This window comes from Bemisia tabaci, chromosome 1 (genome assembly GCF_918797505.1).
Source record: "Bemisia tabaci chromosome 1, PGI_BMITA_v3".
NCBI classification, from domain to species: domain Eukaryota; kingdom Metazoa; phylum Arthropoda; class Insecta; order Hemiptera; family Aleyrodidae; genus Bemisia; species Bemisia tabaci.
Window position 1 is genome coordinate 59,601,137 of NC_092793.1, and position 17,490 is coordinate 59,618,626.

Below are 17,490 nucleotides of genomic sequence, written 5' to 3' on the forward strand. Positions count from 1 at the left end.
TTGGAGATTTCATTGATTTCTACTCGTAAATGAGGCTAAGTTGTCATATAATCTGTAATCAAAATTTGGTTTTTTGTTTCAGATCAAAATTTTCTGCTGTGATTTTCAACTTGACAGTTATCAAAATCTGCTGAAAGTTAAGAACACTGTCAGTGATGTTAAAGAGAACGGGATTTTGCATAGAAATGGCAATGTCAGGCAATTGTCTGTTCGAAGATTATTAACAATGCCCACCGGAATCGTTGATGGTCATCATGAGTTGAATCAAGTTCATAGCTGAAAATTGGATTTAATGATGTCTATAACATCACTGAAAGAAATCATTAAGACCATAGACCGTGTATTTCCTAAATCACCGAGTGTTTTGATGTCACTGTTCTTAGCAATCAAAGTTTTTCCAGTCAGTGCTTGCAAAAACCAAATACTTTGATGGTATACTAGTCCATTGTTTAATGTAATGACATCCTCATATGTATTTTATTTATTTTCTTCTTATCCAAATTAACCGCTAAAAAGAAGGTCTTGAGAAGAGAAGAGTGAAATCTTGAAAGTGAATGTTTGTGATCAGCTAAAACCATGGGATGTATCCTAGAACAAGTTTTCAATGGAAGTTTCAAGCAAAATTTATAAACTCCATCAAAAATAATTGATTTGTATTACTGGGCTAATAGTGGGATTAGTCACAATCTGAATGATGGGGAAGAGCTTTTACTTGAGTGCTTTTTTTTTCTTACTAATTCCAGGACAGAATTATTTTATATAAATATTTTTGTTTAAGTTTGACTTTTAAATTGCGTACAATTGGGGGAAAATTTGAGAAAGAAAAGAAATTTTGAGACTTTGATTAAGTCAGCAACATTATCCGTCCCTGAACTTAATGTTTAAACCCTCATTATCAAAGATGAAGAGCCAAAATTTCATTCAAACAAGTTAACTACAATATTTTTCAACTCATCACCTTAGATAGGGTACAAAAAAAAAGTGGTAAGGCAGCAGTTTTAAGATTTGGTTTTCTCTATTTTAAAAGGAGGCTACCGTGAGATTTAGACACGGTTTCATGCCATAAATGACCCATTCTTGCAATGATTCTCATCAGACTTTGTGATTTTCCCCATTATGTCGGAATGTATGTGTTTTCACCGTTACACCCCTGCTCCTCATGTTTTATCTATGGCGACTAACTGCACCAAATTAAGTCTTGTCCCATCATTCATTCTATTGTCTTTTGCCAGATTCAACCACCATAAAAAAATAAAATTTAATCCCTTAATCAATAAAGCAAAACTTTCAATGTTGTTTTGAAAAATATTAGGGGTTAAATACCAAATTTTATAGTCCAAATATTATTTTTAACTCTAGTAGAATATTCTGTAACTGAAACTAGGAAGTAATGGAAAAATTGGCTACTGCTGATGGCCCCTAAGTTGAATTATCCTTACCGTAAGCCCTTGGGAATCACTCCAAAGCAAAAGCTCAGACATCATGACATCAACGTATCATGTATCTGACCAAAGTCTCCAAGGCACACGTTAGACCCCAGCCTTTTTCCACAATCCCCTCTTCCTTTGAAGAGAGTAAACAAATGAGTAGAAGTCCTTTAATCAAATCCGGTGCAATTTATGGTCAATCTTAGATATTAGATCTTAAACTTCATTTTCTCCTTGCTAATTTTAAAATTGAATTTTAATAGAAAAATAATTCTGCTCGTTCTGTTTAGTTCTTCAATTTGATGAGATTTTATTTTTAGAATTGCTCTCAACACTTTCTCCTTCTCATTGAAAAAGTGAGCTTACGCAGGATCTGCATTTAAGTTTACATTGATTTTGGCCAAATACATTTTTTTGTTATGAAACAAAGAATTTTCTTTTCTATTCATTGGTTAAAGTTGGAACTAAATTCACAATATTTTAGTAAAATCATTCATGAATTCTTAATCATCTAACTTTAAAGTCCGATTTTAATTTTATTTTGGGCAGGTAGATAAAGACAAAATAGACTGAGATCATGAATGCAGACATTGCCTTGTCTCTCATGAAAAAGTCTGATATATGAGGGTCAGAATCCCTTGATTTTAAAGAGCAGCGGAAGATAACCAGTATTACAATGAGAAGAGTTTCTCATTTCAAATTATTTTCAAATCAGTTTATTGTGTGCATTTTTAGTATGTAAGATAAAAATATTCTTTAAATTTTTGTAAATTTTACTGTGATATTAGAATTCATATTGGTAAGTATTGATTTTAATTTTGTCGAAAAAAATTGAATAAAGTTATTATTGCCACTGTCTATTGTCATAAATTAAATGTCTATTCAAGTCTCTCTGTAGTAAGATACTTGTGTTATCGCCATTTCTTTACTGTCCTGTTTAATTTAATGAGGTACTTTCAATAATTGTATTTATTTATGCTAAAAGGAACTTTGTGCATAGGGATTGCATGCAACATAGTTCTTCTTAGCATAAATACGTCCAATTACCCACTCTGTGTTCTCACTTTGTTCTAATCGCGTCATAGGATTCCAGAGGCAACTTGACATGATATTTTCGTATGAATTTAAGAATTCATAACTAAGGTTAGTGTTTTTCACGAAAATAAAATAAAATAATGAAAAAAAAAAACAAACAAATCTACTTTCTCCTCTCAAATCTTAACTAATCAAAATACAACTAGATTTCCTGTATTGTTTGATTAATTAAAGACCCAGTTTATCTTTGGCAAAAAATTATGACTGTTGTCATTTCTTAAATCAGATTTTACATCTCTCTTTATCAAGCTTCATTGCCATTCAAGTTGCATTTCGGTCACCTATGCTAGTCTTTACCAGGCAAATTTTGGGAAATGGCAGGTTAACGAATGGTGATATTAATATCAGTGATGATAAATAGATAAAGTTAAAGAAGGAGGTTGAAAATTAAGCCCACAAATGCACAGTTAGGTGCAAGGAGGTCCCCAGTTAGAATTTAACAGTTTCTAAAGTTTTATTTGCGTTTTTCAAGTACCTATGTAAATTATTTTAACTTAATGTAGTAAAGAACTGCTAGACTTTTTACCCCGAAAAAACTCTATAGCGATGAGCGCAATATTATTTGAGGGCCTTGAAGAACAAGGCACATAAGTGCAGTGATTTAAAAAACTTGAGATAGGTATTCATGATTTCAAGTGAAACTATAGTCTCAATGCATATATTCCATGAAATTGCCTCCGAAATTCCAATTTTTAAGCACCAGAAAGTCAGTTTGAACTTTCTTACTGCCAAAAGGATCCATGTAATTTCTAAACTTCAAACACGTATTTCTCGAAATAGCAATAACTGCTCTTATGCGCTATTTGCCTCCTAGCCTCTCATTTGAATTTTCATAAATTAAACCTACATGTTGCAATTCGGAACTGCAAATTCTTACTCAGTTTGTTTGTACCACTTGCCTCCCTGTGTAGGTACATGAGTAAGTAGTTTTACGAATAATCCAGAGATTAATTGTACTCAGTGGCGTAGACAGGGGGGGGGGGGGGTTCCAGGAGGCCTGGACCCCACCCCTTAGCCTCGTTAATTGTGCCTTTTTTTTACTTTTGGAGGGTAGACATAAAATGTCATTAGGGACGTAAGTCAGGGGCGTAGCTAGGAAGTTTCTCGGGGGGGGGGGGGGGGCATGGGACCACCTCTCGTGGTGAAGAGAGCGGGGGGGGGGGGTGAGGAACGGAGGATCCCGTTTTTCTGGGGGGGGGGGGGGCACGAGATTTCTGGGGGGCAGCCCCCCCCAAAAAAAAAAAATCCGTAATGTAAAAAAAAAAAAATCCGTCACGTTTTGGAATGGATCCCCCTCCCCCACCCTCCCTTAATTAATTCTTAGTTACGCCACTGATTGTACCTCCTAATCGCAAAATGCAGAAGGGCTCACAGAATGATCAGAGGCAATTTTATTCTCGTAAAAAAAATAAAATCTGCAAAATGAGGTGAGTACTCGAGTTCTGCATTTTGTCAACCATGGACAGCTATCGACGTGCATGTCTTGCAAATTGATACAGCAAATATCAGTGCAATCTCATTATTCTTGTGGCAAAATAAAGCAGATAACTTCCGAAGATCACCTCCGGCAGAAAATCTGCGTTCAATTTCCGAGTAAGTAGATTAATTAATCATGATAAGATTTCGATATTTCCGCCACAGGATGTTTTGTGCTTTTGCTCAAATCATCGAACGGCTTACAGTGAAAAGTGAATGCGAGCAGGGTTCTCGAGGTCTGGAGAGAGGGGAATTGACGTTCTGCCGCCTTTCTGTCTGAAATCGGGCGAGAATCAGTTTTCGAAGGAGAAGATAAGCAAAAGCCGACGCGAGGCGACTTTCCGACGCCAACACGGACAGGATAAAGTCTGCAGGTGCAGAGACCCTAGCACGGGCCAATCACAATCTGTGTTGATCGGGAGAAGTCAACCGCGCCCCCCCTCCACGCCGATCATATCGTGCAGATTCATCACTCATTTCGGCACAGTTCGGTGGTCGCACGAGTTGGATGCATCGTCTCGCGTCCGGTTGGAGTGAAGTCCTCATGGCTGCAAGTAATTTTCCTTTTATGAACGGTTTTAAGACTTTCAGAACTCTTACATCGTACCGCGTTACTTACCTCGTTTGTTTCGCGAGAACTCTCCAGTGTGTTTGGAAACGATCGTGTGAAATTACTCGTCGCTTGAATTGATTCGAGTCCTTCGTTTTCTCGAAATGTAGGTATTGACTTGTGCCCGGTGCTTGAGTGAATTGAATGAGGCAACTGATGCCCAAAATTTCCATCGACTTACGTAGTTTCATGTCGTTTCGTCGTTTTCGGCATTTATTTGCGCCGTGCGTGGCTCGGTACCTCGTGTGTGGCTCGGTACCTCGTGTGCTCCGTGAAAACTCTTTAGCAATGTACATGAAAACGACCGTGTCTATTAATTTGTCGTTGAATCGGATGATGGCCGCCCTAGAGTGTTTCTCTTTTTCTCGAAATTTGTATTATAAATTGTGCCCGGCGTTTGGGTGAACAGAATTTGGGTAATTGATGTTCATGGATGTATCCCAAATTTTCGTTGATTTCCGTTGTTTCCAGTGTTTCGGTGTGCGTATGTGAATCTCTCCATTTTCCTTTGAACATATTCGCGCGGGATTTTCTGTTCTTCTTCCGCTGTTGAGCGGGGGCAGGAATTCGGGCCTGACGTTTGTCTCTCGTGTATACGTATTTCTATGTGTGTGTTCGCGGTATTTCCTAGACTTATAGTGTCGGCTTCGCGTTTTAAGTGTCTCTGCTTCTCCTTCTCAATCTACCTACCACGGTTAAAACGATTAATTGTTCCATATCATCTGAAGGAGTCGGATATCTGGTCATAGCTTCCTTTGATGTGTGAATATCTTGGCGTTGGTCTGGATTCAGGTCAGAATTATTAGCTCATAACTTACTTAGATTCTGCTCAGATTTGGTGTCATGATTGTAAAATTGAGTGTACTTCACCTTTTCTCGTCTTCTTTCACCTATCCATTTCCGTTCTGTCTTTTTTTTTCGTTTATTTTGCTTCATTTTTACAGTTCTTGTCCTTCCGTAAATGCCAAGAGCGATTACGTAGGGGAATCTTGATGTTGTGTTCCTTAGCCAGGTACCTCTAATCTGTAAACAACTGTTGCTATCCCATTTTTCTAGGCCTGCAGAAGTGTCTAGCGTGTGCAGACATCGTAATTACTGAGAAAACCATTTTTAATTTTGAGTTAAATACAATTAAACAAATTAGGTACCAACAAAGATCTATTTTCCGAAATTTCTAGTGTTACTTTAGCACCTCCTTTTTGCACATTTTCATGAGCTTAACAGATTTTTGTCCCATTCCAAAATCAGTCGAGACTTTAGGTATGTATTCGGGAGAATGAGAGGGTTTCAGACTTCTGATTAAACTACCTCGAGTCGAGGTCTGTTTACACTCTTGATTTTACAGGTGGACATTTTTTAGGTTTTCAATCCTACTTGTACATTAATTAACGAAAATGATTCCACTCTAAAGAACATATTGCCTTCAATTTTCGGACAAGTCATCGATTCACTGTTATCATGATCATTTTTTTAACACGTTTTTACAATAGGCACTGTGGTATACACCTATACAACAACATGATTCCTTCTCCTCCCCTTCAACGCTCTGTGGTCCATGGAATTTTCTTGATTAAGTTCACACTGAAAATATTTTTTGAGCCTTTTTTCCCCGACTTTATTGGGGAACCAGATAAGTTTTATTACAGCATAATCTTAGTCAGCAGTAGCCTTTTTTGAGACTGGAGTTCGATTATTTTAATTTGCACCCAACTCTTGATATTCACCCTTCCCCGTCTCTTTTGCTACCAAAGTCGAGTCGAAAAATGTTTTAATCTGGGAAGTTCCAAAGTAGATTTTCTAGGTACATGTAATTAAAATAATATCGTATTCAGTCTTCTCAGATAATCTGCACAGCTGAAAGTAGCTTTATTTTACTAGTATACTTTTATATTTTCTCATTTCATCGTATATATAAAGACAGAACAAATCTTGAGATGATTCGTATGAGCATTGTTAAAGTGAGTTTAACCTTAGGTTTTTTTATTCCTAAAGCTTATTATTTGAGTGTCCTCTCTCGTCGACTAGACCCATCTGGTGAAATTGAAGAGAGAAAGAGGAGGATAGATGAAGGGGGTGGAGCGAGAGAGCGAACATTTATGCCCCTTCAAAGTTACAAGAACTTTGCCTTAATTTTGCTTACGGCCTTCGGTACGTGATAGGAGCCTCAAAATGTACCTCGATGTTATCCAAAATTCCCAGATTTCCTGGAGCGGGCCCTCCGAAACTTCTCGTTGGCTCTCAGAAAAGCAGCCCCGCCCCCGCCCCCCCCCCCCCCGAAATTTGATCTTGGTACATAGCATTGTTCATTCTTATCTTTCCTGAAAATTTCTGAATACATTTCTTTTGAAATTTGAGAATAAAGTGTCAAGAGCCATTTCAAATAAATCCTTTGGGAGGGGGGTGGGCAGGTTAGGTTGTTCGGAGGTGGCGAAATATGCCGCGAAGAAAAGTCTCCGAAATATATCTAAAATGTTTAAAATTGTTCTTTTAGAGAGATAGAGAGAGAGAGAGAGAGAGAGGGGGGGGGGGTCTTTTTACTCCCTTGCCCCAGCCCAAATGACTCCCTAGAAAAGTGCGAGTCGTAGTAACTTTTTTAAAATCATGTTAAAATTGATGATTCTAAGGTCGAGAGAGGTCACCCCTTGCCCCGCCCGTTTGAATAACTATAATTTGCTGTCACGAGAAAAAGTTATTTTTGTCAGAAACATTTGTCCATGTCCAAGGAGATAAGACCACAGGAAATATATCTCCATTAGATTATTGCTTTTTTATTTTTATAGGCATGCATCAATACTGCCGTGCTAAGTAAAAACGCCGCCTGAACCTTCAGGCGTAGCCAAGTCCTCAACGATGAAATGCGAATTTATGAGGAGAGAAGTGGCTGTTATTCTGTCAATTTTTTTCGCAGTTCACTCAATCTAAAATGTCTGAACATTTCAAAGAGAAATAGGCGTAACTTTCTTTAAAAATTAATGTTTCATCCGCAGAAATTTGGCAATTCTCGAATGTTCATACGGCGTTCTTCCTCGGCACGGCAGAAAAGAAAGAGGATTTTCGTTAGGTCCGAGTGCAAAAGTGATTTCTTGTCAAGGAGAAGGGAGCCAAAGGGTTGGCGGGAAACGAGTTGAACCCTCTCCGCTTAGCTCACACCTGTAGCCGTCCGAACCGGATGCGTAGGCCCTTTCTCGGAATCCTTTCAGGCTCCGCAGATTTCAGCCAGTAGTTCCAGACATGCGACCCCACACCCTTCCTCATCCAATCGTTCGTTCATAATTTGCCGATGATAACGCATTGGTTTTCCCCAGCTCAACCTTCCATCTAGTCTCCACGGAGTCAGATAAGAAGCGATTTAATACTTCTCATTCCCTCTCCCTCCCCTCGCCTCCTTCCCCCTTTTCCCTTCTCCCCTCACCCCTCTTCCTTTTCCTCGTTTCTATTCAACATGGAATGGCACTAGGATTTTTAACACTTTAATGGTAGCGCCCCCCCCCCCCCCCCAACCCATTCTCGCAGGTGCTTTATAAGTCTCGCATGTCTTTAATCTCTACCTCAGCCTGTTTCTTTTTAGCATCCCACAAAATTAAATCGTTCTTGACTTTGTTTCTTTCCTTTCCTGTTCTTTTCTTATCTAATCTTCAGTGTTTTAACTGTTTAAAAAAAAATTAACTTTGAATCACCTAATTTATTTAATTAAGTTCTTGCATGTGTTAGGGATTTGTGATTTAAGGTGATTTGACGGACGCCATCTTTGTGTCAGAGCGAGGTGCGATGTATCGTATCGATTCTTTCCATAATTTCAGCTACTTGTCATTTTTTTCAAATTTTGAGGTCGCGCCTCTGTTCTCAGGAGACTACCGAAGAATACATGTACCGAATTTGACAAAGAAAATTAACGTAAGGCAGGGGTTTTTTAGAGGAAAAATATCGCATTTGATTGCAGTTTTGATAACAGTATCGAATGCTATATTTTTCCTCTGAAAAAACCATGCCTTTATTACGTTGAATTTCTTTGTCAAATTTGGTACATGAATTCTTTAGTCTCATGGCAACAGGAGTGCGATCTCAAAATTCGATAAAAAAACCCAAGTAGCTGACATTATGGAACGAATCGATGCTATATATCGCACTTCGCTCCGACACCAAAAATTGCGCCCATCGATTCACCTTGCGTACTTTTTCATACTTCGAATTTCTTAAGAAGTACAATGGTGCCACCGATTTTCTCTTAAACTTATTCCCACGCTCAAAGAAGCTCTCAAAGTTGAGGCCGTAATGCAGGAGATATCACACGCAACGTTGAGAATCCACCTCTGCATCCTGTACTTTCCCAGCAAAGATAGGTAGCCGTAGCACATACATTAGTAGAGTTGTCACTTTGTTTGGAGACTCAAAGTTGGAACTACGGTAATCCTGCCAATGTATTTGCTCCTTATCTTCGCCTGGAATATTTGACTGGATATAGAGGTGGACTCTCATTGTTGCGAGGGGTATCCCCTCTATAATGGACTGAACTCGGAGAGCTTTTTTAGGCCTGGGAATTGATTTCAGAAAAAATAGGTGGCCCCATTGTGTTTCTCACAACATTTTACGCACGATCTGATGCTTTTATTGAGATCAAGAGTGGGTGAATATTGATACCTCCCGCGTGGGGATGTTTTCTTAGAAGGGGGTTGGTGGGGAACCGGGACTGAAGATGAATTAAGAGTGGTTTGTCGGACGGTCAGGTGGGCAGTTGGTCGAACGACCTATTGATCGCTTTTTCCCCGGGAAAAGCTATCGAGAGATCGTTCGACCTATACTGTTCATCTGATTGTCTGACAAACGGTGAATGTGTGAAGTCTGTTCGATGTGAAGTTTGTTAGACTGTCGGGAGGGCAGTTGGTCGAACGACCTGTCGATCGCTTTTTCCCCGGGGAAAGCTTTCGAGAGATCGTTCGACCCATATTGTCCATCTGACGGGTTAACATACGGTGAGTGTGTGAAGTTTGTTGGACGGTTGGGTGGGCAGTCGGTCGAACGACCTGTCGATCGCTTTTTCCCCGGAAAAAGCTTTCGAGGGATCGTCCGACCTATACTGGCCATCTGACGGTTTGACAAACGGTGAGTGTGTGAAGTTTGTTGGACGGTCGGGTGGGCAGTCGGTCGAACGATTTGTCGATCGCTTTTTCTCCGGAAAGAGCTTTCGAGAGATCGTTCGACCTATACTGTCCATTTGACGGTTTGACAAACGGTGAGTGTTTGTGGTTCGTTGGACGGTCGGGTAGGCAGTCGGTCGAACGAGCTGTCGATCGTTTTTTCCTCGGAAAAAGCTTTTGAGAGATCGTCCGACTTATACTGTCCATCTGATGGTCGGACAAACCGCGAGGCCTCACCTGGCTCTCGTCACACCATCAAGTTACGATCAGAAACTCCCATCATTGTGTGGTCAGCGATGACTTCATTTTGACGGGAGTGCGCTCGGAACTTGTTGATGCAACGAGTGCTCTGCATGATGATAGCCTGGGAGGCCATTTTCCTTCATGCACCATCCACTGTGGGTACACCTGCCGTCGAGTGGCAAAGTCTGCGGATTGAACTCCCGCCGAAGCTGGCCTGCAGCCGTTGGGTTGGACGTCATTGCTGGGATATGCACGTCGCGGCGAAAAGGCCCGGTTTCCGCTCCGGGGGAGCCGGAACGGAATCCGGGTCAAATGGAACTTTTCTGGGGCCGAATGCACCTCTCACCCTTTATCAAGGCACCAAATCATACGTGGTCTGTCAGATTAGAAACCGTATTTTGGTCATATCAAGCCCACAATGCGTCTGAATTAGGTTTTCTTGAGCTTTCCTGATAGCTGGAAATATACTTATGAACGCTACGTTCACAGATTTTGTTAATTGATCAGTGTTCATTCTGTGTCTGGGAATCGACCCTCAACGGCAACTGACATTTGAAGTGCGGAAAGTGCGTCATTTTGGAAGAAGTGCGGGCTAAAGTGCTCGAAAATGGTCGTTTCGAGCTTGTTGAACAGAGTAATATTTCTGAAGGCTCTGTACATACAATTTTGATAGAATATGTATAGACACGCCATCGAGTTTCAGCTACACTTGCCCCTTGATGGTTGTCCGTTTAACGAAAATCCAACCAAATGTCAATTTCCCTTTAGCTGCTTGAACGTTCTAACAATGATCCTACATTTTTGGATAGGATAATTTTCGGTGACAATACTTTAGTGTACGGCTACGATATGGAGACGAAACTCCAATCGTCCTTGTGGGTTGAAAAATGTAGTGCAAGACCGAAATAAGACAGACAAGTTCGGTCAAACATAAAAATCGCAAAACACCCTTGAGGTTGCCTTACTTCAAGCCACATACCAACAAAGCTAATCAGGACTTTTCAAATTTGTGAACGTAGCGTTCGTAAATATATTTTCAGCTGTCAAAAAGCTCAAGAAAACGTAATTTGGACGCATTGTGAGCTAGTTCTGACCAAAATCCGGTTTCTAATCTAACAGACCTCGTACTTTCATAAGAACTTTGCATCCGACTTGCGTCCCGTGGTGTGAAATGTCACACCTGTGTCCTAAAGGAAAAAAGCGACGTCTATCACTATCGTCCCGACTTTGGAAAATAATCGGTTCCAATGAGTCCTGAGTCGGATGCAGCCCTTGAAAAAATATTTTTTTAAATCCTTAGATTGAATTTGTCTCCTTACTCAGAGATTAATTTTTACATAATTATGCACAATTTGTTTAGTATTACTACTATACTACTGCTGCTACTGCTACGACGTACTATTACTACTATTACTTTACTTACCCTCACTCAGGGCCGCCCAGAAAGCGGAAGGGGGGGAGGGGCAAACTGGTCTCTGATCTTGAGGCCCGGGGTCGAAGTGGTTCCAGTGGCTCTAAAATTTTTGAGGTACCGGAGCAACTTGTTCATCCGTCTCTGGACCTTATGAGTACTTAAGCACAATTTGTGCGTCCTAACGAAGTTTTGGTCCTCACTTGCAGTCTTACGAGCCCCTCTGATCCATCTATTCTCTTAATTCTTGTCAGTCATGTTCGGCAATCAGAGCTAGTGAAAAGGTTTGAAATAATTTACATAGAGTCGATTCAAAATTGCATCTATTCTACCTTCAATTTCAAAAATTTTTAGGAGTCCCTCCGGACCTCACTTTATTTAAGCGGGGGTTTCTCCTATACCCTCAAGTGGCCCGTCACTTCAATTTGTCCCGGGCCCATCTTGTGTGTTGGCGGCCCTGTCCTTCTTACTCCGAGACTGTACCTCCTTTTATCTTACCTGTAGTGGAGAATTTGCAGGTTTCGAAAACTTGATAAATTCCATTTGCAAGAAGAAACTACTGACCGAACTGAGCACGATAATTCCTTCGGTTTTTAAATTGAACGGTTGCTGGCAGAGATATGAATATGAAATGACCCAACCTGCTATAATTATTGCGTTTAAATGGGAATTGCCACCCGATGACGTCACAAAACGTTATATTTTTTCACTTTTAAAGCTCGTGTTCGACAATGTCCCACGAAAGAAAAAAAAATGATCGAAAATACTATGAGCTCGGCTCGTTGAGCTCTCCCAGTTGAAGCAATAAAATGTTTCGCACAAATTCTCCAAGTTACTGTGAACGCTCCCGGCAACGTTTGCTTGAACTTTCCCGCTATCCACTTAATTTCCGTTCCCGGATCGAACTTGATTTTTCCGGGCAATATTAGTCCCCACAAAAAGTGGTATGAATAAAAATGAATGTCATAGTTTTTATGAAACCCATCTTTTAAGCGGCGCATACTCTCGTGATACCCATCTAATAAGTTGTCGAGAAGGGGTGAGGTGAGTGAAGTATCGCTCTTCGCAATCATCACAATTATGTTTCATTCTACGAGAATTTTAAAGTTTTCGCAATACTTTGAGTCGTCCACGACCCCCTGTAATAGATTCATTACCATCGATTCCATTTTAAGACTAGTTATTGGGGTCGCCACTTTTCTGGACCTTGACAAATGACGACCTTGTTAGACTTGCAGTTCATATTTTTTGCTTTTTGAACTGTCCACCGAAGAGTCTCTTAGCACTACGCATTTCCTGAACACGTGCACCTGCTAGTTTGGATCAATATATTGATAAGCTTGATTTCGTCACTTTAATTTTTGCTAATTTGATAGAGCGCAAAAAAATTTACATGAGCTTATAGTTAGAACAAAATGTATAGCTCATGTAGGTATCATATCTCAAATTCTAATGCGGAGTTCCTTTCTTATTTTTAAAAAAAAAAAAAAAAAAATTAAAAAAAATAACTTAATTAATCAGTTTAAACTGATCGGATAGATCATAGCTCACTTGAATCTTCACCAATGATCTTGAGTTGTAGTACAGTGAGCGTCATAAGTTATGTAACGCACTTCTCTGGCATTTTTGACCCCCACCCTGTAATGCTTTACAGCGCAGCCTCTGCCCCACGTAACTCTAAACGGACCTCCCCCCTTTAATGTCCCCAAAATTGTGAGAGACTGTTGAATATGTAGCTGGATAACTGACTTCATTGTATGGATAGTGAGACAAATAATTGTGAAGAATTGAGAATGATACATTCGGATTTTCTGTGTTTTTAACCAACGATAAGGGTTACGCACACTGGTACTGAGCCCCCTGCCCCCTCCCCCTTGTAACACAGCGTAACGGCGTAACGCAAGCTCATAACCCCCTCCCCCTCCCTTAGAGCGTAACGCAATTTATGAACGCTCCCCAAGACTGTAAAATGTGTTAATGACGTATAGTTGTATCACAGGGATTTGCTACCTGATGCTGAATGGACGTCCACGCCCCAGACTTATTCAGTATTTGTGAGTTTAAGGAAATCATAGATAAGCGGAATATTGTCGAACTTTAAATAATTGAACTAAAACATCATGAAGCTCAAAGGAGCTGAAAAAAATCCGAAGTAGTATCATTCAAGGTCGCTTATGGAGAAGGGATCGGAACGTTTCATATTGTTTTTTTTTTTTAAAAAAGAGAAGATAAAAGCCCTTATCTTTGATCACTTGGATGGTTCTGATTTCGATCAACTGTCGTTTTATTGCCTAAAACCTAATTCATGGTCTAGGATGGGATGGAAATATTAGTAAAATGGCTAAGTCTATCCTTATATCAAGGAAACATGAGTTACAAATTTAGGAAAATCAGCATTTTCCCCCTCTAATCTTTTATTGTAGACAGGGAACATTCATTAGTGATTTTTCGACTTGCTGGTTGCCTTTGGTTTCAGTTGCCTTTAACTTTTGGTCACGCGTCTTCTTACGCTGAAAGTTCTCCAGCTTACCGTAAAGTATTTCGTGTCATCGGTGTTGGCGCTTTTGATCTGTCAATGATTCAATTTGAGGCAGGAATTTTATCTCAAACATAGTTCTAAAAAATCACATCATGAAATTGGACAATTTGCGAGGCTTTTTGTGTTTGCAACTCACTTAGTTTTGTATGAAATTCGAACTTAATGTGCGGGCGTGTAATTTTTTTAGAGTAAACTTTATGGATCGAGTTCTTTAGGGAAAGACATCCTTATTTTTGAATATGGCTTTTAAGCTCAGGAATCTGAGCAAACATAGATCGGCCGTCGATTCGGGAGAGGGTAGGTTTTGTGTTTTTCGTTAATATCGTTAGTTTACTAGGCTTCTAAATCTGGAATTTTGAAACTGAAAAATTCACTCCCCTCTTTGTCCTCCTCGTTCTCAATTCGGGTGGAGTTTCTGTTTTTTAGAAAGCATAAAAGCATGGTCGGAACTTACATAGGACTGGGTGTATTGTAATTTGACAGTAAGAACAGCTCAAAAATGCTCCTGAGACTAGTGTGTTCTTCAAAATCTTCCGGGGAAGGCCTCCCGGCCCCTGGATCCCCTTTAATTGGACTATATTTTGCAATTGGAAGTATAAATTCTGGCTCTTCTGGAAAAACACTTATGTGCATAGGGAAACTAATGGCACATACGTTGTTTTTGAACCGGGCTAGAATTTATAGTTCCAAATCGCGGAATGTAGTCCAATTAAGGCTCGAGAAATCCCCTGAGCTCCTCTATAGAACTGCGGAATCCAGTGGCGGGGCGTGAATGATTGATTATCGATATATACCCATTTGAAACTGTAGTAAAGAATCGATTAATAAGGTGTTCGTTACGAACACCTTGTATATCGATCCTTTTTAATAGGTTTAAATGGCAGATCAATCGATATATCGCAAAGCACGCCCCGCCTCTGGCGGGATCCCACCAATCCCTTTGACGAGATGTTTTTTAATGTCCCTTGACTTCCCTTGACGAGGTGCCCCCCGCAAAATGTTTGTACCTTCGCCCATTTATAGAAACTCTAATGTTTGTCAGGATCCTCTCGGTGCTAGCAACTCTTTCAGTAAATTGACGCCTCGCTGTCAAAAATTCTTGCAACCCAGTCTGGAAGAAAATTATTCTGATCATAAAATCGTGTTACATTACCGTTGTTGGTAATCAGAATGTAAGTAACTGACGATGAAAATGAACAGCCTCTTCATTTTTTTTCAAGTCTTACGTTTTATTCCGAAATGGCAGGCCTTAAAATGACTTAGACGCCTAATTTTCCTCGTTAAGTTTTCGCTTTGCTAATAATGCAAACATTACTTAGCTGTAATTAGGTTTTTTCTGTACTTACGTATGTGTGCTCAAACGCGGTTGTTAAAATACCGAGGAGAATGTAGTGTAGACGGCAGGCAAAAGTAATGCAAATGGAAACGTTCCAACACGTTTCGTATGGTGATGATGAATTTCTCTGACAGTGGCATTACACCGGAAAAAAACCACATTGGATCTAGAGTCCAGACTCTTAAAAACATAGACTTAAAAAAATACTCTTGATTCAATCAGATTTAAGCTTAAATTAAATTAATTAAGCTTCAATTAATTAAAATTAATACAAATTAAATTAAACCAAGCCTCTTAATTTGAGCGGATTTCCTTTTGATTAAAGCTTAAATCTGATTGAATTAAGAGTCCTTTTTCTTGTCAATGTTTTCAAGAGTCTGGACTCAAGATCCAATGAGTTTTTTTTTTTTTTTTTTTTTTTTTTTTTCCAGTGTACTTCAACTGAATGTGTTCATAATTTTAAAATGTGTATGCAATGTTTATAATGTATGATTTTAACTGAAGCATCGATGAAATTTTGAAAAATGTTTATCTCTGCCGCTTGAAATAAAAATGCGTTAATGTCATACATGGAGTAACGCATGTTGTACGCACAGTTTTTCGCGCATTCAGTAAAGGTTGATAAGTGTGCTTCTAATTGTAAGCTAATTTTTATCATCTGCAGCGTTTAAGGGTTACTCACTCCAGCTTTAAATCAATTTTCTTTTTTTCTCCTTTTTTTATGTCAAATAGCCGACCTTTTTTTTATTTTCCTTTTGATACGAAATACCTATGAATTAAAAATTGCCGGAATTTTGGTCAAAACTGGTCGCAACCTTGCACAGTACATACCTAAATTAAAATTTGATCATGTTTTAGACGTAATCTATGCGAGTAATGTTTCGAATTCAGACTGAGCTAAGGACATGGGATTAGTCATGTATTGATCAAAATTGCTTCCTGTATCATTTAACAAATATGATTTTTTCCCGGAAAGAAAAATTTTCTTACCTGCTCTCTCTAAAACGCTACATTTTTATGGCAGAAAAAAAGGGGAAAAAATAGTAAGTAAAGCAACGTAATTCTTACATCGAAGACACTCTCTGACAAACAATACAGAAAGCGATTTTGATCGTTTCTAAGACAACCTGATGGTTTTAGCTCAAATAAAACTCGAGGTCTCTCTATCACGAGCTTGAAAAAATTGCTAAAATTAATTTTGGAAGAGTCGGCCTAATCTTTGTTTATTATTTTTGACTGTAATTACTAAGTACTACTGTATCTAATTTTTTTTTAAATGCACCTATCTAGGTAAGGGAACTAATAGCACGTACGTTGTCTTTGAAATAAGCCAGAAATAGTGCCTAGTTCCTGTCTCTAAAATTAATTTCAATTCTCGTGTACTTGTGGCTTTAAAGTATATAAATGCCTATAGCCTGCAGGGGCTGTCTGCAGCTTCATCGTTCTGCCTTGATAAAGAATAACGCCGTATGAGCTCTCGGACGTTGCCAAATTTCCTCTAATAAAATACCCATTTCCAAGGAAACTTGTCGATATTTTTCTCCCAATTCCTCAGGGAATTTCATTCGCAACTTAATCTACTGTTTCTGAAAATTTCAAAGAAAAATATTGATAACTTTTCCTGAAAATGAATGTTTAATAGGGGGAGATGTGGCAACATTCAGATAGTCATGCAGCTATTTTCCTTACCATGGCAGTATTGTAAATTGTGTACAAATAAGTGTCGTTTTTTCTCAGTCCGTGGGTTCCATGCCAAACATCCCTATCGTCGCAACGTTTCCAGCCCTTTTCTCATCTCTTGACGTGTATTCACGGGAGTTTCAACTAGACTTCGTTCCAACCATTAGTTGAATTTTTATTCACAGAAGGCAACTGGATTCGATTTGGTCAATGCATATATCCCGAAGAAAATATTTTCCGTTGTCGAACTCTTAGAAGGAATGGTCATAAGATCACAATCGTTCCCACATTCACGAAATACATTTCACACAGAATTCATGTGAAAACTGTATGGATATATTCTGATCTCCAGTTGGCTGAATTTCCCCCTATATCAAGTAAAATTCTGGTCAAAGTCATACGCCAAACTGTCGCGGAAAATCATCGAGGTGGCGAAAAATTCACAAGTTGGTGAAAATACCCTGTTGCGATAGCAGCCCTCACCGGAAATGGCGTTATTCGACGATAAGCGCCATGTAAGCAATCGGCGCATCTTCGC

The 17,490-nt window shown here is 39.4% G+C and overlaps 1 protein-coding gene and 1 long non-coding RNA gene across 3 annotated transcripts in view; both read left to right on the forward strand.

Annotated features, from left to right (window-relative positions):
* Positions 1–2,285, forward strand: part of LOC109036592 (phospholipid phosphatase homolog 1.2 homolog) — a 71,360-nt gene extending 69,075 nt beyond the window's left edge. For both annotated transcript variants that reach the window (XM_019050910.2, XM_019050911.2), the window contains exon 6: positions 83–2,285. In XM_019050910.2, the coding sequence (XP_018906455.1) occupies positions 83–280 (198 nt within the window). In that variant the 3' untranslated portion in view covers positions 281–2,285. The remainder of the gene's footprint in view (positions 1–82) is intronic.
* Positions 2,286–4,290: 2,005 nt separating this feature from the next.
* The window catches only part of LOC140225481 (uncharacterized), a 230,387-nt gene continuing 217,187 nt past the window's right edge, over positions 4,291–17,490 (forward strand). Inside the window, exon 1 of the long non-coding RNA XR_011900563.1 lies at positions 4,291–5,400. This is a non-coding gene — a long non-coding RNA (uncharacterized lncRNA). The remainder of the gene's footprint in view (positions 5,401–17,490) is intronic.